We start from the raw sequence: 22,302 nt of genomic DNA, 5'->3' as shown, positions 1-22,302 counted from the left end.
AATTTGAAAATTATTCTTTTTTGTTTGACTTATTTTTTATGCGTGCAACAACAATATGCCACAGCGAAACGTGGCAGGGTACTGCTAGTATCTATATATAACAATAATTAATGTAAGATTAATATCCAATAAATAGCTTATATCGTCAATTGCGAATAAAATGCTTTATTTAAACTTTTGTTCAAGCGAAAAGTCATTACACCTATATTGCCCGACACAACACAACATGGGCGCAATAACAAAAGGTTTGGTTCTCTTTCTGGCTTTATTTTTTGTATCCGATCAGTACCAAATCGTAAGTAATCCCCCAATATCCTTGAATTAGAATTAGAATTCAAGAAAATATGTATTTCCGCACAAGAATGCATCCAAATTCAAGTTTACCAATTTTGTGTGCGACTCGGTGAACCCATCTTGGATTGAGGTTCATCAATGTCGGTTGAAGGCCATTCGAAGGGACAAAACCATACTCAACTTTAATGGGTCCCTCCTGCAGACGGCCAGGAAAGGGAGGCTTCATGGGGAAATGTTCAAAAAAGCTAGTGGCTGGAAGCCTTGGCTGTATAATGTCACCGTGGATGCTTGCAGGTTTGTCCGAAAACCATATGTGCCAGTGGCAATCCTCGTTTTCAATATGTTTAAGGACAACTCTAATTTCAATCATCCCTGTCCCTATTCGGTAAGTTAACCAAAATGTGCTGTACAGCTTAATATAGGAAAAATTTTTTCCAGGGCCCCGTTTATGTTATGGGTGTCCACGTCTTTCCAGAGACAATTCCAGTTCCACTTCCCTCTGGCGAATACCTAATTTTAATTAAATGGTACGTTGCTAGTTACCGAAATTTGTCCTCAGAACTTATAATATCCACTGGAATTTACTTTTCATTTGATGAATAATACCTTCTTCTAATGAGAATAATTGATGAGAAGTACGAGGAATGATTTTCGCGAAATTTTCACTAATTTCTTGATTCTTGATCGATGACACGATGCTAATAAAATTTAAAATTTATAAAACACGGAGTACTATAAATGTATACATTCTTTACCATAAAATCAATTGATTTAATTTGTAATTTGTAAAATTATCCCGTATGTTTTAGAATAAAGGGAATAACTTCTTTTACTTTTCTTGCGATTTTACTTTTAATTATTTATGCATTAACTAATCATACTTATTTCTGCATTCAATGAAAAGTGGAGTAATGGCCTGCAGGACTAAAAAATTTCTAAAATTGTAGCGAAAAACAATTAAAATTTCACTTATCTGACAGTTTATATTGAAGGAAAAAAGGGGTTCATTCATTTTTAAAAGGGTTTCCTAAGTTATAGTACTTTTCCCATTGACTAAATTTTTTTACCGATCTGGTAATTACCTCATCCGAAATTATTGTTTGAAATTTGTGATATTTTAGAAAATTGCTTAAAAAGGCCAATTTTTGCCTTTATTGAAGCAAAAAAATGTTCGTACAATGTGGGTGAAGTATCATTATTCAGATTGATTTACCGAAAGCTATAATAATTATCACAAGGATATCTAATGCGGTTCGGGATTGTCGTAATTTCGGCTCTTGCCCTTTTTTATTGGACCGATCAGATTAGACCGCCAAAGTGTAAGTTACGATTTAGACAACCTAAATAAACTGATAATTTCATTATGCAGGAGGCAGTTATGTTTAAGTTCCACAAACTTTCAACAAACTAATGCGTCCTCTGTCAAACGGTGATTATATAATTGTTAAATTTATAATGTCTCTACACTTAAACGAGTAGCGATGATAATTATAGACAATTATAGATTTAATGATCTATATTTCTAAATATAATTAATTTTACTTTTGAGTATAAAAGAACTCTTGAAAAAACTAGCACCATTTCATCTGCGGACACAATGGGGAGAAGTTTAAACTTTTTCAGAATTTTTTGGATTTCATATCTGCTTATATATCAGGATACAATCGTAAGTAAAAATATTATAATTCAATTGTAAGTACCTCTCTGGAGGTATTGAATTTTCCATTGGGAATGGAAACAACTTGATGTTGAACATCTATTGAATTACCCTGTATGCTGTACTTTATTTTTTAAATTATTACAATTACATATTTTGAATATTAATTTGTGTTTTAAGGAAGCTGTGCTCTTCAAGATGACCAATGCCGTCTGTTTAAGCTACAACGATTCGGTGTTCAATTTTCATCACTGTCGACTCAAGGCTATTAGTCGAAACAAGGTTGTCCTGAACCTAAACGGTACTCTTCCTCATCCGGTCGATAAGGTTGGTATTCACTTAAAGGTGTTCAAACGAGAAAATGGCTATAAGCCATGGCTAATTGACTCGAAAATCGATGTCTGTCGCTTTCTCAAGTCAAATTATGACCCAGTTGCAAAAATAGTATTTAATCTTTTTAAGGAATTTTCAAACTTTGACCACCCTTGCCCATTAGTGGTGAGTTTTTCATATTTTAAGTAAATATACATTTTAGGGACGTTTCTGATTTTAGGGTCTTCAGTACGTGATGGGCTTTTACCTGAGGCCCGAATTATTAATTCTTCCCTTTCCGAGCGGCGATTACATGCTGATGTTAAGGTGGTTTCTAAACAACAAGCTTACGTTCGACACAAATGTCAGTTTTGTATTCACTGAGGATCTTCTTGCTTGAATTAAAAATATTATTTGTATATGAAACAAGTCACTTTCTATTCGGTGGTTTAGAGTTATAAGCTTTGGGCAGAGAAGCAGAAAGGGCGGATCCTTGCATATCGCCTCAAGGCCGTCGGTCGCAACAAGGTCGTATTCAACTACAGATTGTACTACCAGTTTTTTAAGAAGGAAAGTGGGTACAAGCCCTGGCTAATAAATGAATCACTCGACGCATGCCGATTTGTTTGAAACAAGTACGACGCATTCAGAAGAGTTATTTATGGGCTTTTCAGGGGCTTTTCCAACATTAATATTACCTGTCCGTATACGGTAGGTTTTCTACCTAAAGATCTACCAACACTCTCGCATTCTAGGGGCCACAAATTCTAAAGGACTTTTATCTGCGATATGAGAGTCTTCTTCTTTTGTTTTTGTCTGGCGATTATCTTTTGGCTCTGATGATGAAAGGCTGCAGTTCGATACCAACGTTTTTCCAATGTGGAAAATCTGTTTCCAGCCAAACCTTAAAATACAATATTTAAAAATAGTTGCACAATCACATTTCAAGACCGTTATTCAAATGATAAAAAAAAGGATAGTCTAAATGGCAATCAATGTATTCTAATCAACAGAATTTACCTTTTCTCCAAAAATAAAGTAATTTGTTTTGTACTTTCAAATTGTACAAAGCTTTATTGCCCTTTATTTTTGAAAAAATAGCTTAATTACGAACATCATGATAGGAATCACATCTAAATGAAAGGTGCATTTATTTTGAAGTAACTCGGTAGACCGAAAAAATTGTATCACTTCCTTAGATCACTTGCAAAATATTGTATTAACAATGAGGTTCATATCTTTGTTCTGCGCTATATTATTGGCTTTTCAAATAAGCACATCCCTCTTTGGTGTACGGCGGGTAAGACTTTTGCATGACGAAAGATACTAACCTTTCATTTTTAGGAAGCCGTGGTGTTTAAGTTTACAAACTATGTATGTCTGAGCTACAACGAGTCCTGGTTCATTTTTCACAACTGCCGGCTAAAGGCAGTTAGTCGGGATAAGGTGATCTTGAACACGAACGGAACCATCCTCTTTCCGGCTTTCTCCATCATCACTCACAGCAAGCTATTCAAAAAGGCGAACGGATACAAGCCATGGCTATTTGATACCAAAGTGGATGCCTGTCGATTTTTGAAGAAACGTTATGATCCTTTCGCCAAAATTGTTTATGGTCTCTTTAAAGAATTTTCCAATATCAACCACACCTGTCCGTATGTGGTAAGTATTGCATACTCGCGATGTTGGATCTTGATCCATAATTTAGTATTTTGTTTCTATTCAGGGTCTGCAGGAAGTAAGGGGCTTCTTTTTAAGGCCTGAGCTTTTGTCGCTTCCCATCCCAAGTGGGGATTACATGCTGTCGTTGAGATGGTATTTTCATAAGAAACTAGTGTTTGACACAAACGTCAGTTTTACATTTACAGAAGATTTTCTTCATGGATAGTAACAAATATAAAATAATGTCGGCACAAGCTTGCGACAAATTTTGCAAAATTATTGTACATTTTATATTAACAAAATACGCCTTGGATGGTTGCTGATTTGGCCGAAAACATTATGTGACAACCATCGTTTACAACATTTTTTAAGGATAATTCTAATTTGAATCATAATTGTCCCTATTCGGTAAGTTAAACCGATAACAGAAATAACACATTCAAATTAGTTAAACTATTCTTCCAGCGCCTAGGTTTCCAGGGCCTAGGTTATGGGTGTTCAAGTGTTTCCCGAGGCAATCCCAGTTCCACTTCCGTCTGGAAATTACCTAAATTTAATTAAAGGGTCTGAAGCCGAAATGTTTCCACAGATCTAGTCTAGTATTCTTCGGAATTTACTTCTGTTTTGAGGAATAGTACTGTTTTTTAATGAAAAAATTACTATTTACGAGGATCTGCCCCAAAGTTGCATTAATTTCTGGGTGTTTGATAAAAGGATTCTAATCACAATTAACGTTTATAAGAGATGAAATTCAACACATACATTTATGTGGCTATTTTTAACCAGAAACATATTGATTTAATTTAATTCTAAGGTTTATGTATAATCCTGTATGTTTCGGAAAATTAAATTTAAATGAAAAAGGGAAAGCTAATTACTCGGTTATTTACAAAAAAGACTTCTTTCACTTTTCTAGAGATTTTATATTGTAAAGAATTTAAGTTTGTAAAGAATTTTAGGGATACTTTAGAATTTAATACTTTATGTATCAACTAATCACATCTATTTCTGCATTCAATGAAGCAAAAAATTTGTATAAAAGGACATATATCAATACTATCTTTTTATAAATAGAGCAATGAAATTCAATGCTTATAAGTTCTAAAATGGTAGCGCAAAACAAAAGTTTCACTTAACTGGCAGTTTATATTGAAAGATATCAATCGGATATAGTTGGCCGATCATTATGACAGTTTCACTATCAAAAGGATTTCTTATATTATAGTACTTTGCCCATCGACTAAATGTTTATACCGATCTTGCAATTACTCAACCGAAATTATTGTTCGATAATTATGATATTTTAGACAATCGCTTAATGAAGCCAATTTTTGCCTTCATTGAAGCAAAAAAGTGTTCATAAAATGGGGTTTGATTTACAATTTATCAATAACCAAAATAATCCTCAGAAAGTTTCATAATGCGTTTGGGGATTGTCGTAATTTCGGCTTTTGGCCTTTTTTTATTGGACCGATCCCAACAAAGTGTAAGTTAAAATTAAGGCAAGCAAAACAAACTTTTATAACTAAACTATTTTAATATGCAGGAGGCAGTTGTGTTTAAGTTCACAAACTTTCAATGTGAAAGCTACAATCGATCTTGGTTCGTGTTCCACGAATGTCGCCTGAAAGCCATAAGTCGCAACAAAGTTATTTTGAACATGAACGGAACCATTCTCTATCCTGTCAATAATATCCTCGCCCAATTCAAATTGTATAAAAGGGATAATGGATACAAGCCTTGGCTTATAAACATCCTAATCGATATTTGCAAATTTGTTAAACAAAACTACAATCCTTTCGCAAAAATGATTTTCAGTTTATACAAGGATTTTTCAAACTTTAATCACACTTGTCCATATGTGGTGAGAATAATCAATATTTAACTAATATAGATAGAGATTTAAAATTCTTTAAATATATTTCAGGGAAGTCAGATAATTCAGGGTTTATATTTGAGACCTGAAAAATTAATTTATCCTCTGCCAAACGGTGACTATATGTTGACTATAAGATGGCACTTCGATCGCAAGCCACAAGTTGAAACAAATATAAGTTTCACCTTCGCCGAGGATCTTTCCAAAACAAATATCAAATTTAAATGAAATAATAAGAATCTATTATGATCCATTTTTCCTTTTGCATCAATCTTTTTAAAACAGTTATATTTACTTTCACCTTAATTTCTCCCAAACCAAATAACTTTTGGAATATGTTTCGACAAAAATGATCTAATTGAAACAATACCTTCGGCTACATACAATACAATATTCTTCGGCTATATATAGAGTTTCCTCGCGCACGCCAAGGGATGCAGGTCGTCATATTATTTAATATTATTTAATAAAATATAGAATCTGGAAATCCTGATAAAGATTCGAGTATATCAAAGAATTGTTAAATTCCGTATGATTCTACACTTTAACGACTCGCGATGATAATTATAGACAATTATAGGCTTATTGAGAACAACCATCCCTGTCCATATGTGGTGAGTTGTTTATATTTTAAGTAAATATAATTTTTTGGGTCGTTTCTGATTTCAGGGTCTTCGTGCTTCTTGAATTGTAAATATTATTTTTTTATACAACTATAGTTAACCGATCCTTGTGACAATTTTATAACAAAACTAATTTCTTATAATAAAAATTTCTAAATAAAATTCCCAACCTTCTATCTTTAAAAACAGAAGAGATTTTTCATTTTCGATCGAACAGACAGACAAACATGTTTTGCACACTCTTGAACAAATTTTTAATACACTCTGATATGATCTAAAAAATATTGTACAATTACTATCCATAGGTTACGCTTTATTAAGAACACGTTTTTAAAATAAATTGACTGATCAAGCTAAAAACTACTCTATATTAAAATGGAATATATGATGATGGAACGGAAGACTATTAAGCTTCATTTCATCTGCGAACACAATGGAGAGACGTTTAAACTTTTTCAGATTTTTGCTGATTTCATACCTCCTTATATATCAGGATACAATCGTGAGTAAAAAAATAAGACAAATATTTTAAGTATTTTTCTGGAGGTATTGAGTTTTCCATTGGGAACGGAAATAATAACAATACAACATGATGTTGAACATCTATTGGATTACCTCTCTATGCTGTACTATATTTTCAAAATTATTATAATTATACATATTCAATATTAATTTGTGTTTTAAGGAAGCTGTGGTCTTCAAGATGACCAATGCCGTCTGTTTAAGCTACAACGATTCGGTGTTCATTTTTCATCACTGTCGACTCAAGGCTATTAGTCGAAACAAGGTTGTCTTGAACCTAAACGGTACTCTTCCTCATCCGGTCGATAAGATTAGTTTTCACTTAAAGGTGTTCAAACGAGAAAATGGCTATAAGCCCTGGCTAATTGACTCGAAAACCGATATCTGTCGCTTTCTCAAGTCAAATTATGACCCAGTTGCAAAAATAGTATTTAATCTTTTTAAGGAATTTTCAAACTTGAACCATCCTTGTCCATTTGTGGTGAGTTTTTCATATTTTAAGTGAATATACATTTTAGGGACGTTTCTGATTTCAGGGCCTGCAGTATGTGATGGGCTTTTACCCGAGGCCCGAATTATTAATTCTTCCCTTTCCGAGCGGCGACTACATGCTGATGATAAGGTGGTTTCTAAACAACAAGCTTACGTTCGACACAAATGTCAGTTTTATATTCACTGAGGATCTTCTTGCTTGAATTAAAAATATTATTTGTATATGAAACAAGGCACTTTCTATTCGGTGGTTTAGAGTTATAAGCTTTGGGCAGAGAAGCAGAAAGGGCGGATCCTTGCATATCGCCTCAAGGCCGTCGGTCGCAACAAGGTCGTATTCAACTACAGATTGTACTACCAGTTTTTTAAGAAGGAAAGTGGGTACAAGCCCTGGCTAATAAATGAATCACTCGACGCATGCCGATTTGTTTGAAACAAGTACGACGCATTCAGAAGAGTTATTTATGGGCTTTTCAGGGGCTTTTCCAACATTAATATTACCTGTCCGTATACGGTAGGTTTTCTACCTAAAGATCTACCAACACTCTCGCATTCTAGGGGCCACAAATTCTAAAGGACTTTTATCTGCGATATGAGAGTCTTCTTCTTTTGTTTTTGTCTGGCGATTATCTTTTGGCTCTGATGATGAAAGGCTGCAGTTCGATACCAACGTTTTTCCAATGTGGAAAATCTGTTTCCAGCCAAACCTTAAAATACAATATTTAAAAATAGTTGCACAATCACATTTCAAGACCGTTATTCAAATGATAAAAAAAAGGATAGTCTAAATGGCAATCAATGTATTCTAATCAACAGAATTTACCTTTTCTCCAAAAATAAAGTAATTTGTTTTGTACTTTCAAATTGTACAAAGCTTTATTGCCCTTTATTTTTGAAAAAATAGCTTAATTACGAACATCATGATAGGAATCACATCTAAATGAAAGGTGCATTTATTTTGAAGTAACTCGGTAGACCGAAAAAATTGTATCACTTCCTTAGATCACTTGCAAAATATTGTATTAACAATGAGGTTCATATCTTTGTTCTGCGCTATATTATTGGCTTTTCAAATAAGCACATCCCTCTTTGGTGTACGGCGGGTAAGACTTTTGCATGACGAAAGATACTAACCTTTCATTTTTAGGAAGCCGTGGTGTTTAAGTTTACAAACTATGTATGTCTGAGCTACAACGAGTCCTGGTTCATTTTTCACAACTGCCGGCTAAAGGCAGTTAGTCGGGATAAGGTGATCTTGAACACGAACGGAACCATCCTCTTTCCGGCTTTCTCCATCATCACTCACAGCAAGCTATTCAAAAAGGCGAACGGATACAAGCCATGGCTATTTGATACCAAAGTGGATGCCTGTCGATTTTTGAAGAAACGTTATGATCCTTTCGCCAAAATTGTTTATGGTCTCTTTAAAGAATTTTCCAATATCAACCACACCTGTCCGTATGTGGTAAGTATTGCATACTCGCGATGTTGGATCTTGATCCATAATTTAGTATTTTGTTTCTATTCAGGGTCTGCAGGAAGTAAGGGGCTTCTTTTTAAGGCCTGAGCTTTTGTCGCTTCCCATCCCAAGTGGGGATTACATGCTGTCGTTGAGATGGTATTTTCATAAGAAACTAGTGTTTGACACAAACGTCAGTTTTACATTTACAGAAGATTTTCTTCATGGATAGTAACAAATATAAAATAATGTCGGCACAAGCTTGCGACAAATTTTGCAAAATTATTGTACATTTTATATTAACAAAATACGCCTTGGATGGTTGCTGATTTGGCCGAAAACATTATGTGACAACCATCGTTTACAACATTTTTTAAGGATAATTCTAATTTGAATCATAATTGTCCCTATTCGGTAAGTTAAACCGATAACAGATATAACACATTCAAATTAGTTAAACTATTCTTCCAGCGCCTAGGTTTCCAGGGCCTAGGTTATGGGTGTTCAAGTGTTTCCCGAGGCAATCCCAGTTCCACTTCCGTCTGGAAATTACCTAATTTTAATTAAAGGGTCTGAAGCCGAAATGTTTCCACAGATCTAGTCTAGTATTCTTCGGAATTTACTTCTGTTTTGAGGAATAGTACTGTTTTTTAATGAAAAAATTACTATTTACGAGGATCTGCCCCAAAGTTGCATTAATTTCTGGGTGTTTGATAAAAGGATTCTAATCACAATTAACGTTTATAAGAGATGAAATTCAACACATACATTTATGTGGCTATTTTTAACCAGAAACATATTGATTTAATTTAATTCTAAGGTTTATGTATAATCCTGTATGTTTCGGAAAATTAAATTTAAATGAAAAAGGGAAAGCTAATTACTCGGTTATTTACAAAAAAGACTTCTTTCACTTTTCTAGAGATTTTATATTGTAAAGAATTTAAGTTTGTAAAGAATTTTAGGGATACTTTAGAATTTAATACTTTATGTATCAACTAATCACATCTATTTCTGCATTCAATGAAGCAAAAAATTTGTATAAAAGGACATATATCAATACTATCTTTTTATAAATAGAGCAATGAAATTCAATGCTTATAAGTTCTAAAATGGTAGCGCAAAACAAAAGTTTCACTTAACTGGCAGTTTATATTGAAAGATATCAATCGGATATAGTTGGCCGATCATTATGACAGTTTCACTATCAAAAGGATTTCTTATATTATAGTACTTTGCCCATCGACTAAATGTTTATACCGATCTTGCAATTACTCAACCGAAATTATTGTTCGATAATTATGATATTTTAGACAATCGCTTAATGAAGCCAATTTTTGCCTTCATTGAAGCAAAAAAGTGTTCATAAAATGGGGTTTGATTTACAATTTATCAATAACCAAAATAATCCTCAGAAAGTTTCATAATGCGTTTGGGGATTGTCGTAATTTCGGCTTTTGGCCTTTTTTTATTGGACCGATCCCAACAAAGTGTAAGTTAAAATTAAGGCAAGCAAAACAAACTTTTATAACTAAACTATTTTAATATGCAGGAGGCAGTTGTGTTTAAGTTCACAAACTTTCAATGTGAAAGCTACAATCGATCTTGGTTCGTGTTCCACGAATGTCGCCTGAAAGCCATAAGTCGCAACAAAGTTATTTTGAACATGAACGGAACCATTCTCTATCCTGTCAATAATATCCTCGCCCAATTCAAATTGTATAAAAGGGATAATGGATACAAGCCTTGGCTTATAAACATCCTAATCGATATTTGCAAATTTGTTAAACAAAACTACAATCCTTTCGCAAAAATGATTTTCAGTTTATACAAGGATTTTTCAAACTTTAATCACACTTGTCCATATGTGGTGAGAATAATCAATATTTAACTAATATAGATAGAGATTTAAAATTCTTTAAATATATTTCAGGGAAGTCAGATAATTCAGGGTTTATATTTGAGACCTGAAAAATTAATTTATCCTCTGCCAAACGGTGACTATATGTTGACTATAAGATGGCACTTCGATCGCAAGCCACAAGTTGAAACAAATATAAGTTTCACCTTCGCCGAGGATCTTTCCAAAACAAATATCAAATTTAAATGAAATAATAAGAATCTATTATGATCCATTTTTCCTTTTGCATCAATCTTTTTAAAACAGTTATATTTACTTTCACCTTAATTTCTCCCAAACCAAATAACTTTTGGAATATGTTTCGACAAAAATGATCTAATTGAAACAATACCTTCGGCTACATACAATACAATATTCTTCGGCTATATATAGAGTTTCCTCGCGCACGCCAAGGGATGCAGGTCGTCATATTATTTAATATTATTTAATAAAATATAGAATCTGGAAATCCTGATAAAGATTCGAGTATATCAAAGAATTGTTAAATTCCGTATGATTCTACACTTTAACGACTCGCGATGATAATTATAGACAATTATAGGCTTATTGAGAACAACCATCCCTGTCCATATGTGGTGAGTTGTTTATATTTTTAGTAAATATAATTTTTTGGGTCGTTTCTGATTTCAGGGTCTTCGTGCTTCTTGAATTGTAAATATTATTTTTTTATACAACTATAGTTAACCGATCCTTGTGACAATTTTATAACAAAACTAATTTCTTATAATAAAAATTTCTAAATAAAATTCCCAACCTTCTATCTTTAAAAACAGAAGAGATTTTTCATTTTCGATCGAACAGACAGACAAACATGTTTTGCACACTCTTGAACAAATTTTTAATACACTCTGATATGATCTAAAAAATATTGTACAATTACTATCCATAGGTTACGCTTTATTAAGAACACGTTTTTAAAATAAATTGACTGATCAAGCTAAAAACTACTCTATATTAAAATGGAATATATGATGATGGAACGGAAGACTATTAAGCTTCATTTCATCTGCGAACACAATGGAGAGACGTTTAAACTTTTTCAGATTTTTGCTGATTTCATACCTCCTTATATATCAGGATACAATCGTGAGTAAAAAAATAAGACAAATATTTTAAGTATTTTTCTGGAGGTATTGAGTTTTCCATTGGGAACGGAAATAATAACAATACAACATGATGTTGAACATCTATTGGATTACCTCTCTATGCTGTACTATATTTTCAAAATTATTATAATTATACATATTCAATATTAATTTGTGTTTTAAGGAAGCTGTGGTCTTCAAGATGACCAATGCCGTCTGTTTAAGCTACAACGATTCGGTGTTCATTTTTCATCACTGTCGACTCAAGGCTATTAGTCGAAACAAGGTTGTCTTGAACCTAAACGGTACTCTTCCTCATCCGGTCGATAAGATTAGTTTTCACTTAAAGGTGTTCAAACGAGAAAATGGCTATAAGCCCTGGCTAATTGACTCGAAAACCTATATCTGTCGCTTTCTCAAGTCAAATTATGACCCAGTTGCAAAACTAGTATTTAATCTTTTTAAGGAATTTTCAAACTTGGAACATCCTTGTCCATTTGTGGTGAGTTTTTCATATTTTAAGTGAATATACATTTTAGGGACGTTTCTGATTTCAGGGCCTACAGTATGTGATGGGCTTTTACCCGAGGCCCGAATTATTAATTCTTCCCTTTCCGAGCGGCGATTACATGCTGATGATAAGGTGGTTTCTAAACAACAAGCTTACGTTCGACACGAATGTCAGTTTTATATTCACTGAGGATCTTCTTGCTTGAATTGAAAATATTATTTGTATATGAAACAAGGCCCTTTCTATTCGGTGGTTTAGAGTTATAAGCTTTGGGCAGAGAAGCAGAAAGGGCGGATCCTTGCATATCGCCTCAAGGCCGTCGGTCGCGACAAGGTCGGGTTCAACTACAGATTGTACTACCAGTTTTTTAAGAAGGAAAGTGGGTACAAGCCCTGGCTAATAAATGGATCACTCGACGCATGCCGATTTGTTCGAAACAAGTACGACGCGTTCGGAAGAGTTATTTATGGTCTTTTCAAGGACTTTTCCAACATTAACCATACCTGTCCGTATACGGTAGGTTTTTTACATAAAGACATTGTTGAGCTATCAGCGTTTTGATAGCTACCGAATTAATAAAGAATCCACAATTCAATTTCAATAATTTTATTGGGTCAATTTAACCCCAAAACAACGGCAGCGGCCGATCCCAACAAAACCGAATATACAAGTGCCAAAACCTAAGAGCTTGCGCAGAAGCTCCACCAAAGCTCCCAAACTGCATGCGCTATAAAAGAACAACAAAGCGCATGCGAATCTGGGAGAAAGAAAGAATATGGAGCAGTTGATAACGGGCAATTAGTGGACCGCTGCGGCTGGTTACACTGAGAGAATAGAAATAGAAATAATTATGATTTTTGATGCTGGCACAAGTCCCAACAGACATATTAAAACATCTTAAAGCCCTTAACTCTCTCGCATTCTAGGGACCACAAATTCTAAAGGACTTTTATCTGCGATATGAGAGACTTCTTCTTCCGTTTCCGTCTGGCGATTATCTCTTGGCTCTACGATGGCATTTAGAAGAAAGGCTACAGTTCGATACCAACGCAGTTTTTCCATTGTGGAAGATCTGGTTCCACCCAAACCCTAAAATATAATATTTAAAAAATATTGGCTGATATTCAAAAAAAAATAATGGGATATTCTAAACTGTATCGATCAATCGAACAATCGATGTATTCTAATCAACAAAAATAAATTAAGAAATTGGTTTTGTACTTTCAAACATGAATTTTAGAAAATTTAGCGTTATTAAACTAGATAAGAATCACACCTAAATTAATGATGATTATTTTGAAACAACCCGGCAGACCCGAAAATTGCATCACTTCCGTAGATCACTGGCGCAATGTTGGACTAACAATGAAGTTCATATCTTTGTTTTTCGCTATATTATTGGCTTTTCAAATAAGCACATCCCTCTTTGGTGTAAGGCGGGTAAGTCCTTTGCATCACGAAAGATACTAACCTTTCATTTTTAAGGAAGCTGTGGTGTTTAAGTTTACAAACTATGTATGTCTGAGCTACAACGAGTCCTGGTTCATTTTTCACAACTGCCGGCTGAAGGCAGTCAGTCGGGATAAGGTGATCTTGAACACGAATGGAACTATCCTTTTTCCGGCGTACTCCATCATCATCCACATCAAGCTATTCAAAAAGGCGAACGGATACAAGCCATGGCTCTTTGATGTCAAATTGGATGCCTGTCGTTTTTTGAAGAAACGTTATGATCCTTTCGCCAAAATTGTTTATGGTCTCTTTAAAGAATTTTCCAATATCAACCACACCTGTCCGTATGTGGTAAGTATTGCATACTCGAGATGTCGGATCTAGATCCTAATTTAGTGTTATTGCTATTTAGGGTCTACAGGAAGTGGTGGGCTTCTATTTGAGGCCTGAGCTAGTGTCGCTTCCCGTTCCAAGTGGGGATTACATGCTGGGGATGAGATGGTATTTCCATAAAAAGATCATTTTTGACACAAACGTCAGTTTTATATTTACGGAAGATCTTCTTCATGGAAAGTAACAGATATAAACAAATTTTGTAGAATTTCAATAAACAAAATATGCCTAATATTGACTAAATGAATATGAAGTTTTGAGTTCATTAATTATTAGGAACGAAGCTCATTTTCAACTTAAAGATATGAATCGTAACCGAGTTCAGTTCTGTTTTAATTTTATAACTCTCGGCAGAACCAAGTATTCTGTCAGTCTCGTACATTGTTTGCATAAAATCGGCCTTAAAATGCGGTTCGCAATGTTCTGCGCTATATTAATGGCTTTTCAAATGAGAAGATCCTTATTTGGAGTAAGTGCGGTCGTACCTTAAGATGATGTTCGGTATTTGTAAGTGTATTTATTTTAGGAAGCCGTGGTGTTCAAGTTTACAAACCTTGTCTGTAAGAGCTATAACGAGTCCTGGTTCGTTTTTCATTACTGCCAACTAAAGGCAGTCAGCCGGGACAAGGTCGTTTTGTACGCGAACGGAACTATGCTTCATCCGGCTTCTTCCATTAGTATTCACGGCAAGGTATTCAAAAAGGAAAGTGGCTACAAGCCATGGTTACTAGAATCGAAAATTGATGCCTGCCGCTTTCTGAAGAGAAGTTATGATCCTTTCGCCAAAATCGTATATGGATTGTTTAAGGATTTTACTAATATGAACCACACCTGTCCGTATGTGGTAAGTTGTGAAAAGGACGCTACAAAAAAAAAATATTTCAATATTTTATATTTTTTTCAGGGTCTGCAGTATGTACGGGGCAGTATGCAGTATGTCTATTTGAGGCCTGAACTTTTGAAGCTTCCTTTTCCAAGTGGGGATTACATGCTGGGGATGAGATGGTATTTCCATAAAAATCTCATTTTTGACACAAACGTTAGTTTTACATTTACGGAAGATCTTCTTCATGGAAAGTAACAGATATAAAATAATATCGCCGCAAGCTGGGGACAAATTAAGCAAAATTATTGTACAATTTGAATAAACGAAATACGCCTAATATTGACTAAACAACAAGTTTGAGATCAATACAATATATGTCTTATAATTTTTATGGATAAGATATTTTTAGTTAAGTTTCATCTAGAGTACCATGTGGTGAAGCTTTATTGTTTTAGTTCACAAAAATAATAAAGTGTAGTATAATTTATTTCTTTTTATTCACCACGAAAGTCAATTGATATTAGGAACAACACACATATTTAGGAATAGCCATGTTCATTTGGTGGCCTTGGTGTTCTTGAGGTGGTATTTTCACAACAAACTTATTTGTGACATAAACGTTAGTTATCAGTTCATTGAAGATCTTCGCATTGGAAAGAAATAATATGTATCTAAAAAAAAGCATGACTTAAAATTTATTTATCGCCCAGAAAATGATTATTTTTTCCCCTAAAATTGGCATATAATAACGACAATTATTGTACAATTTAAGGCAATAAGATACGCCACATTAAAGCAACGTTCTTGCAATTGAAGAACTGACCAAGCAAAAAATTGCTCCAGCTGATTGAAATCACAATAACATTTATATTTTATAATACATTTGACGATATACAAACCCAGTCTAAGATATATTCTTCCAGTTTCAATCAGGACACTATGAGGTTAAGCTTTATTATTTGCTTCTTTCTCGGAATATTTTTGTCAACTTTTACTGTAAGTTAAAACTTGGAATATATTTTGTATTTGATTTAAAATCAAGACCTATTAGGACGCCTTTGTCTTCAAATTCACAAACTTTAATTGCAAGAGCTACAACGAATCTTGGTTTGTTTTCCACGAATGCCGCCTGAAGGCCGTGAGCCGAGACAGAATTGTGTTCAACATGAATGGCTCTATTCTGCATCCGGCCTACCGTATTAAAATGCATTATCAGGTTTTAAAGAAAGAAAATGGATACAAGCCCTGGCTAATAAACGGAGCCCTCGATGCATGCCGGTTTATTCGCAACAAATACGACCCATTTGGACGAGTTGTTTATGGGCTTTTTCAAGAGTTTTCAAATATAAACCACACCTGTCCGTACATGGTAGGTTTTTCTCTAAATGTGCTTCCTCTAAATAATAATTTGTTTACTTTTCATTTAGGGACCACAAATTCTAAAGAATTTTTATCTACGATATGACAAACTTATGCTCCCGTTTCCAACAGGGGATTACCTCTTGGCCCTACGATGGCACTTTGATGAGAAACTACAATTCGATACAAACGCAAGTGTGGCAATTGTGGAAGATTTATTTCAAAAGAAGTCGTAAAGCTTTATGTTTCTGTTTCATTGTTATTATTTTATAAATATCCTGAAGCCTGAAGAATAGAAGTATAAATAAATAGTTTTCAGGTTGAACTTGATAGAAAATTAAAATTTGTAGGAATATTTTATGTAGAAAAATTGCAAAATTTACATAACTAAAAAAAATTGGAAAATTTTGTAATCTTAATGTGCGAAAATGAGATTTTAATGTTAAACTATCAAATTGCTTTTAAATAAGCAGCAATTAAAATCACATCTCTGCCGGAAAAGCTAATAACATATTTTATAACATAATTTTGAATCCAATAATATGCTTATTACGATGGCATCATTCTGGCTAGTCAGTGCCTTTTTCGGAGCATTTGTTCTCTTTAGCTTGGATTGCAATGTAAGTAGCCTATATTTCTGAAGCTATGCTCTGAAAACTGTCAAAATAATTTAAGGATGCAGTCGAGTTCAAGTTCACCAACTTTGTCTGCGAAAGTTATAACAAATCGTGGTTCACCTTCTCCCACTGCCGACTAAAGGCCATCAATCGGGACAAAATCGTCCTGAATATGAATGGAACCCTGCACTATCCGGCTTACAGGATAAAAATTCACGGTAAGCTTTTCAAAAAGGCCAATGGCTATAAGCCGTGGCTGTACGAAAGAACTGTGGATGCTTGCAAGTTTATGCTTCATAAGTCAGACCCCCTAGTCTCTGTTTTGTACAATTTGATGAAGGATTTTACGAATATCAACCACTCTTGCCCATACGTGGTAAGTCAACAATTATCTATGATTGCTGTGTGTCTTATTAACAAACTCTGGCAGGGTCCACAGATAATTAAGGACTTTTACTTGAAACCAGAGCTCATGCGAGTCCCAGTGCCCACTGGAGAGTACCTGTTGGCCCTAAAGTGGTACCTGGATGCAAAGCCACAATTCGGCACAAATTTCAGCGCTTCGTTTGTGGAAGATATCTTGGCAAAAAAAAATTAAAATGAATTGAGAAATAATAAATGTCTAAGAGCGACTTGTTTTTAAAGTGTAGCAATGTTCAGGATGTTTGTAATTATTTTGTTCAGTTTTTTTTATTCATTGCCTAATTGGGACGGAAGTCAGCGACCACTTTTTTGTTTCGATACAAAAGACACCAGACTTGCACAATATTATTGATGAAATTTTTGCAACAAGTGTTTACCAGAATATTCAAAACACTCAACAAAAAATGTGAATAAATAACAACGAGCTTGGCTTACCTAATTGACCCAATTTTTGTATTGTCTTTGTTTAGTACAAGATCTGGAAAGAAAAACAATTTTTGGTGTTTAGTTAATTGATTAATGTAAGCCAGTTTCACAATTTTTTGTACAAGATATCAAGCACTTTTTGCGGCTAAGCAGGCGCTAATGAAAAAAAAAACACATTGCCACAAGAAACTGCCAAGACGAGGTAAACAAAGCAAAGTGCTTGCCCCAAAAGAATATCTCCGGCAACGGCTTACGAGGCAAGCTACCAATTTTAGGCATACTCTATCGTCGTAGCAGATGATGCCCAAAGCGGTGGATAAACAAGACTCCACCAACTGGCAGATACAGATTCTAAGACATATGTGGAGGGAACGTTTGAGTGATCTCTTTGGCTTCTAATTCTCGGCAAGCAAGAATTCTCGAGGTCATCCACTTTTGTTATGGGACAGTCCGTCCAGCCTTCCAGCCCCTGCCCTCTACCACACTCATCTATGCCCAGAGTATTCTCTATTCTCGGCCACTCTTGACCAACATATACTCTCATCGCGCGAAAACTAAAACTTGGCTCTGTCCGGTTTTTCTTTTCAGTTGCTAGCGTTGCATTTGTAGCTGCTGCTGTTGCTGTTGCCACTTTTGATGTTGCTGCTGTGTGGTTTTTACTTAATTTACTTTACTGTTATGTTTTTGCTTTCCGCTTGTTAGGCAAGCCAAGCCAAGCCAGCCAGCCATCCAAGAGTGGCGATGCAGTCGCGCCATCGATGTGTGAATGTGTATCCGTCAGATACGTTTTGGCCGGTTCTCTGTGCAACACTCATGTCGTCATACACTTGACATTTCTTGGGTGTGCAACAGCAGAGCCACTGGCGTGGGCTACAACATCATTTCATAACATAACCAATCCGAAAATAATAACATAACAATAAAATAAATAAATCCAAAGAGCGAAATGCCAAAGGTTAATGCCAAACGGATTTGTACAAAAATAAAACAAAACAACACTTTCCAGTTCTCCACTTATTTCGTGTTATTACTACTTCAATATTTTGTTGCGGTCAAATTTTGTAATTTGTTTTCGATGTCGCTTCGATTCGACCATTATGCAATCACCCTTTTTATGGCCACTCTTTCGATATGACCATTATCAACGCCATAAACAATTAGTGCAGGCGCAGGCTGAGGCTCAGGCTCAAATCAATATCGGATGTTGTTCACCTTTATTTGGGTGTTTATGGTTTTGATTTTTATTGGTGGAGCATTTCATTTGCCGAGAGATTCAGATAGAAGTTAATGGCATGGCGGTAAGTAAGCCTTACGCCTTATGCCTCATGGCTTGTGGCAATAAACAAAGAAGACGCTTTGTCCCATTGACATAGTTTGCAATTTATGAAGTTTTATAGCACTTTTGGTCCCATATATGTCCGAGATTGGGTCCGATTCCGTGTGACCTCCTGGCAAAGGCCTCGCCGATCGCAGATGACCCAAATACGGCTGAGTCTTCGGAGTGGTCTATAAAGCTTTTGCTGAAGAAGCAAGGCAGTATGGCGAGAAAAGTAATATGAAACGGGTTGAAAACTATTAAAAGTATAAAGCTAATAACTTCGCATAAATAGACTAAAGAATGAAAGAATTTTAAATCCAATTCAACTTAAATCTTATATTTATTTTCTTCGCTTTAAGCCAGACAACCATTTGCGGTTGGTAATGGAGGGTAAGCCGATGCTTTTGACAACTTTAATATGCTGGAGAGATCGCCGTTTGCTCGTGGTCGGGGGTGTTTACCAAGAAGGGGACTCTAAGTAAACTTTTTCCAGCTAGCTGGGACTGGGTCCCTGGCTGAGACAAAAGGCGTGAAGCCTAAACCGATGATAAGTGCCTATAATGTCTATGAATATCCGGCTGCAGGCAGACACCAAGTTGCGCCATGCCGAGAGACCAAGAACCCAGAGTAGTAGGCACACAATGTCAGCCAAAGGATCCGCAGCTCGGGGGGTAGGAGGTTTAAACCAGGGGGAGAAACAAAAAGGGTAAGGAACCATAATGACAACATGACATGCAAAGTTTTGTCAAAGCCCAGACAGGCAAACAATGTTCGAGTTGTGGATGAGGATGAGTTTCTAGATGAAGATGAGAATAAAGACGCGCACGAGGATGAGAATGAGGATGAGGATGAGCATTTCGCCCTCGCAGACATAAGTAGCCAATGCGGCGGGATGCGGGTCTTAATCAACTCAAGAGCAAGGGAAGGCGGCGGCGGCGGTTGATTCTTTATATTTTGCATTTTTTACATTTTTTGTTTAGCACGTTATATGAATAACTAATTGAGAGTGTACACCACAACATGTACGGCGAGGTACCCGAGGCTGGCATGTTTAAGGCACTGAGGGAAGTTTTAAGTTTAACCCATAAGGATTTCAAAACTTTAAAGATTTAAATAATAAATGTATTCTTGCAGTGCAAGGTATCCATTAGATACATGTGAGTGAGAGTATCTTCAGAGAGGGCATACTGCCTGTTGAGGGCGGGCATCTGCTGCAGAGCCGACAAACCATGACTGGGCATAACATCCAACAGCGAACACAGCCACCAACAATCTCGACTTCATGGAGAAGTGGAGTAGGACAGCAGCAGCGGCCACAGCATTCGATCTTCGCTTCTTGGCTCTTTGGGCTAAACTGGTAGCACATTTCCTTCTTTCTTTTACTTTTTTTTATGTCGGTTGAGTATTTGGTTTTTGTTTTTTTTTTGCCAGTCCAGGGCTGAGTCATCCCCAAGTCGGCAGTCGGCTGCCTGTGTTTTGCATTAGGCCAAGTTCGATGACTAAGCAGACTTGATTTCTGGTTCTCCCTTCCCGGCTTGCCGGTCGGTCTGACGGCCTGCCGGCATAACTTCAATGTGACCGCATCTTAAGCCTGATTGCTGGCCTGCCAGCCGGAGCAGATGTTGTCATGTTCATGTTGTTGGCCAGACATTCTTGAACTTGGTTGGTTGGCAGCCGTTTAGGTCAATGAATTTGGCAAAGAGTTTGCTTGAAAATCTTCACAAATCTGAAGCTAACTGGGCCTAAGAGTTCCGGTGACCAATTTTCAATTTGAAACTAAAACCCTATTAATATAGTTTCTCTCAGTTCATCTTTCAATACCCAATTGCATTTTATCGCAACCAATTAAAACTTACACAAGCCTTTCAAGTCGCCAGCAGTTGCATCAGTTTGGCCCAAACAGACTTGTGAAAAGCCATAAAAACTATTTTTATTGCAGTTGGACATTAAATAAGCTCGTTAAAATCAGATGCATTAGTTAAATGCGAGAAGAACGTTTCGAGGGAGGCGGCTGACGGGCACATTATGCAAAGAAAACAAAGAATTATTTTCGTATGGGCACTTTTTCAAAGCCAATGCTTGCGAAACCGTGACACATGGCGAAGGCCAGCGCGCGGGTTGGATGCTGTTTTTTGATGTCTAAGCAAACAAAAATAAAACATGACAAGCTGGGGAGCTAGAAGCTGGTAGCTGGCAGCTGGGGGAGACTGCAGACAGAAAATAGAAATGTGCAGGCACAGTTTGAGAGCCCCTGATTGCGGTTAACTGCTGATTTGATTAATTTCTGGGATATGGCCATATGGCCTATAATTTGCGCTCGTTTGCTCAGCCACTTCCCTCAGCTCCCAGTTCTCAGTGCCCAGTTCCCAGTTCCAGTTTTTCAATTGCAATCGATACTTAGTTTCCATTTCGTTCGTCAAGCAAAGTTCAGCGTCTCCATCGCACAGATACAGATACAATTCCCCACAGATACCGATACAAATGGAATTCAATGAGTAGAATCAGCACAATGATCGTGCAAAATTAATTTCCCTTTAAACTACATTTGGCCCCTAGCTCTCTAGGGGATCTCTCTAATTTTTGCTGTTCTGTGAGCTGTGCTCACTCGGTTTTGTGTTTTCCTCGTATTGTGTTTCTCAACTGAAGTGGAACAATTTTGTTTCGCTTTTGCGTTTAGTGGGGCGATCGACTTTTCACTGGCGATCGAGTTCGATAAGAAGTGATTTATTATTTAAGCATGTCTGCGGCAAAGTGAATGTATACAAGCCACTACTACCTGCATGCAAATATCGGTGGCACAGAGTTCAATGCGACAGAATGCGAGATCAACAGATACTTTTAAATATTTGCTAATAGAATGGCCACCAGACTTGTTTAATTTGTTGTTTGGGTTTAAAACTAGGCAGTTCTCATTGCCGTCTTTTCTTTTATTAAACCTGCAACTTAAGGGTTTCTCCTCCCCGATATATCATGCAAAATACTTGTGTCCCATACCTTGGGAGAACCAGCGAAGCGTGCAACTCTAGATGGACAGTTGTTGCCCCCAGACTCCCCAAGACTGCTTATAATAATAT

The 22,302-nt window shown here is 35.9% G+C and overlaps 9 protein-coding genes and 1 pseudogene across 23 annotated transcripts in view; 9 read left to right on the top strand and 1 right to left on the bottom strand.

The window, feature by feature from the left end:
- The window catches only part of LOC6501675 (uncharacterized protein CG43427), a 74,759-nt gene that overhangs the window by 25,943 nt on the left and 26,514 nt on the right, over window positions 1-22,302 (bottom strand). For all 9 annotated transcript variants that reach the window (XM_044718377.1, XM_032456294.2, XM_014911670.3 and 6 more), the window contains exon 5: window positions 17,920-17,962. The gene's annotated coding sequence lies outside the window, so the exon portion shown is untranslated. The remainder of the gene's footprint in view (window positions 1-17,919; window positions 17,963-22,302) is intronic.
- LOC6498897 lies at window positions 227-1,200 on the top strand. The gene is made up of 3 exons (XM_044714119.1): window positions 227-295; window positions 362-679; window positions 733-1,200. The coding sequence occupies exons 1-3, from the start codon at window positions 227-229 to the stop codon at window positions 895-897; spliced, it is 552 nt and encodes a 183-aa protein (XP_044570054.1). The 3' UTR covers window positions 898-1,200.
- Window positions 2,374-5,202, top strand: LOC26514957. Of its 4 annotated transcripts, XM_044718379.1 has the most exons (6): window positions 3,305-3,407; window positions 3,463-3,554; window positions 3,608-3,925; window positions 3,990-4,078; window positions 4,132-4,333; window positions 4,391-5,202. In XM_044718379.1, coding segments are annotated over exons 1-5 (507 nt in total). In that variant the 5' UTR covers window positions 3,305-3,400; the 3' UTR covers window positions 4,133-4,333; window positions 4,391-5,202. The 4 variants fall into 4 exon arrangements, with proteins under 4 accessions (XP_032312195.1, XP_044574314.1, XP_032312193.1 ...); XM_032456302.2 differs by having other exon boundaries at window positions 3,990-4,333; window positions 4,391-5,201; XM_032456301.2 differs by having other exon boundaries at window positions 3,990-4,333; window positions 4,374-5,199.
- Window positions 5,279-6,064, top strand: LOC116654556. Its single transcript, XM_032449812.2, has 3 exons — window positions 5,279-5,411; window positions 5,472-5,789; window positions 5,853-6,064. The coding sequence occupies exons 1-3, from the start codon at window positions 5,346-5,348 to the stop codon at window positions 6,027-6,029; spliced, it is 561 nt and encodes a 186-aa protein (XP_032305703.1). The 5' UTR covers window positions 5,279-5,345; the 3' UTR covers window positions 6,030-6,064.
- On the top strand, window positions 6,831-8,006 carry LOC123258393. The gene is made up of 3 exons (XM_044718380.1): window positions 6,831-6,926; window positions 7,110-7,427; window positions 7,483-8,006. Exons 1-3 carry the CDS (start codon window positions 6,858-6,860, stop codon window positions 7,639-7,641), a joined length of 546 nt encoding a protein of 181 aa, XP_044574315.1. The 5' UTR covers window positions 6,831-6,857; the 3' UTR covers window positions 7,642-8,006.
- LOC116656570 lies at window positions 7,770-9,491 on the top strand. Of its 4 annotated transcripts, XM_032456307.2 has the most exons (6): window positions 8,283-8,385; window positions 8,441-8,532; window positions 8,586-8,903; window positions 8,968-9,056; window positions 9,110-9,311; window positions 9,352-9,491. In XM_032456307.2, coding segments are annotated over exons 1-5 (507 nt in total). In that variant the 5' UTR covers window positions 8,283-8,378; the 3' UTR covers window positions 9,111-9,311; window positions 9,352-9,491. The 4 variants fall into 4 exon arrangements, with proteins under 4 accessions (XP_032312199.1, XP_032312198.1, XP_032312197.1 ...); XM_032456306.2 differs by having other exon boundaries at window positions 8,968-9,311; window positions 9,369-9,491; XM_032456305.2 differs by having other exon boundaries at window positions 8,968-9,311.
- LOC26514196 lies at window positions 10,257-11,042 on the top strand. Its single transcript, XM_014911762.3, has 3 exons — window positions 10,257-10,389; window positions 10,450-10,767; window positions 10,831-11,042. Exons 1-3 carry the CDS (start codon window positions 10,324-10,326, stop codon window positions 11,005-11,007), a joined length of 561 nt encoding a protein of 186 aa, XP_014767248.1. The 5' UTR covers window positions 10,257-10,323; the 3' UTR covers window positions 11,008-11,042.
- Window positions 11,809-14,661, top strand: LOC6498896 (annotated as a pseudogene).
- On the top strand, window positions 14,912-16,789 carry LOC123256997. Its single transcript, XM_044714118.1, has 4 exons — window positions 14,912-15,103; window positions 15,164-15,298; window positions 16,137-16,454; window positions 16,513-16,789. The coding sequence occupies exons 1-4, from the start codon at window positions 14,912-14,914 to the stop codon at window positions 16,678-16,680; spliced, it is 813 nt and encodes a 270-aa protein (XP_044570053.1). The 3' UTR covers window positions 16,681-16,789.
- LOC6498894 lies at window positions 16,999-17,659 on the top strand. The gene is made up of 3 exons (XM_001955688.2): window positions 16,999-17,064; window positions 17,120-17,437; window positions 17,492-17,659. Exons 1-3 carry the CDS (start codon window positions 16,999-17,001, stop codon window positions 17,657-17,659), a joined length of 552 nt encoding a protein of 183 aa, XP_001955724.2.

This window comes from Drosophila ananassae, chromosome 2L (genome assembly GCF_017639315.1).
Source record: "Drosophila ananassae strain 14024-0371.13 chromosome 2L, ASM1763931v2, whole genome shotgun sequence".
NCBI lineage: Eukaryota > Metazoa > Arthropoda > Insecta > Diptera > Drosophilidae > Drosophila > Drosophila ananassae.
The sequence above is the reverse complement of the archived record's forward strand: the minus strand, read 5'-3'. Positions and strand labels throughout refer to the sequence as shown.

What these genes read in the sequence shown, in the direction of transcription:
- LOC123258393 (XM_044718380.1), top strand. Translation starts at nt 6,858, where the DNA reads ATGGAGAGACGTTTAAACTTTTTCAGATTTTTGCTGATTTCATACCTC. An exon ending in TTATATATCAGGATACAATC is followed by an intron (nt 6,927 to 7,109) that starts GTGAGTAAAAAA and finishes TTGTGTTTTAAG; the next exon opens with GAAGCTGTGGTCTTCAAGAT. An exon ending in ACCATCCTTGTCCATTTGTG is followed by an intron (nt 7,428 to 7,482) that starts GTGAGTTTTTCA and finishes TTCTGATTTCAG; the next exon opens with GGCCTGCAGTATGTGATGGG.
- LOC26514957 (XM_032456302.2), top strand. An exon ending in TAAGCACATCCCTCTTTGGT is followed by an intron (nt 3,555 to 3,607) that starts GTACGGCGGGTA and finishes TTTCATTTTTAG; the next exon opens with GAAGCCGTGGTGTTTAAGTT. An exon ending in ACCACACCTGTCCGTATGTG is followed by an intron (nt 3,926 to 3,989) that starts GTAAGTATTGCA and finishes GTTTCTATTCAG; the next exon opens with GGTCTGCAGGAAGTAAGGGG.
- LOC26514196 (XM_014911762.3), top strand. Translation starts at nt 10,324, where the DNA reads ATGCGTTTGGGGATTGTCGTAATTTCGGCTTTTGGCCTTTTTTTATTG. An exon ending in TGGACCGATCCCAACAAAGT is followed by an intron (nt 10,390 to 10,449) that starts GTAAGTTAAAAT and finishes TTTAATATGCAG; the next exon opens with GAGGCAGTTGTGTTTAAGTT. An exon ending in ATCACACTTGTCCATATGTG is followed by an intron (nt 10,768 to 10,830) that starts GTGAGAATAATC and finishes AATATATTTCAG; the next exon opens with GGAAGTCAGATAATTCAGGG.
- LOC6498894 (XM_001955688.2), top strand. Translation starts at nt 16,999, where the DNA reads ATGGCATCATTCTGGCTAGTCAGTGCCTTTTTCGGAGCATTTGTTCTC. An exon ending in TCTTTAGCTTGGATTGCAAT is followed by an intron (nt 17,065 to 17,119) that starts GTAAGTAGCCTA and finishes AAATAATTTAAG; the next exon opens with GATGCAGTCGAGTTCAAGTT. An exon ending in ACCACTCTTGCCCATACGTG is followed by an intron (nt 17,438 to 17,491) that starts GTAAGTCAACAA and finishes AAACTCTGGCAG; the next exon opens with GGTCCACAGATAATTAAGGA.
- LOC116656570 (XM_032456306.2), top strand. An exon ending in TAAGCACATCCCTCTTTGGT is followed by an intron (nt 8,533 to 8,585) that starts GTACGGCGGGTA and finishes TTTCATTTTTAG; the next exon opens with GAAGCCGTGGTGTTTAAGTT. An exon ending in ACCACACCTGTCCGTATGTG is followed by an intron (nt 8,904 to 8,967) that starts GTAAGTATTGCA and finishes GTTTCTATTCAG; the next exon opens with GGTCTGCAGGAAGTAAGGGG.
- LOC123256997 (XM_044714118.1), top strand. Translation starts at nt 14,912, where the DNA reads ATGCTTCATCCGGCTTCTTCCATTAGTATTCACGGCAAGGTATTCAAA. An exon ending in ATCTCATTTTTGACACAAAC is followed by an intron (nt 15,299 to 16,136) that starts GTTAGTTTTACA and finishes AAGACCTATTAG; the next exon opens with GACGCCTTTGTCTTCAAATT. An exon ending in ACCACACCTGTCCGTACATG is followed by an intron (nt 16,455 to 16,512) that starts GTAGGTTTTTCT and finishes CTTTTCATTTAG; the next exon opens with GGACCACAAATTCTAAAGAA.
- LOC6498897 (XM_044714119.1), top strand. Translation starts at nt 227, where the DNA reads ATGGGCGCAATAACAAAAGGTTTGGTTCTCTTTCTGGCTTTATTTTTT. An exon ending in TATCCGATCAGTACCAAATC is followed by an intron (nt 296 to 361) that starts GTAAGTAATCCC and finishes TTTCCGCACAAG; the next exon opens with AATGCATCCAAATTCAAGTT. An exon ending in ATCATCCCTGTCCCTATTCG is followed by an intron (nt 680 to 732) that starts GTAAGTTAACCA and finishes AATTTTTTCCAG; the next exon opens with GGCCCCGTTTATGTTATGGG.
- LOC116654556 (XM_032449812.2), top strand. Translation starts at nt 5,346, where the DNA reads ATGCGTTTGGGGATTGTCGTAATTTCGGCTTTTGGCCTTTTTTTATTG. An exon ending in TGGACCGATCCCAACAAAGT is followed by an intron (nt 5,412 to 5,471) that starts GTAAGTTAAAAT and finishes TTTAATATGCAG; the next exon opens with GAGGCAGTTGTGTTTAAGTT. An exon ending in ATCACACTTGTCCATATGTG is followed by an intron (nt 5,790 to 5,852) that starts GTGAGAATAATC and finishes AATATATTTCAG; the next exon opens with GGAAGTCAGATAATTCAGGG.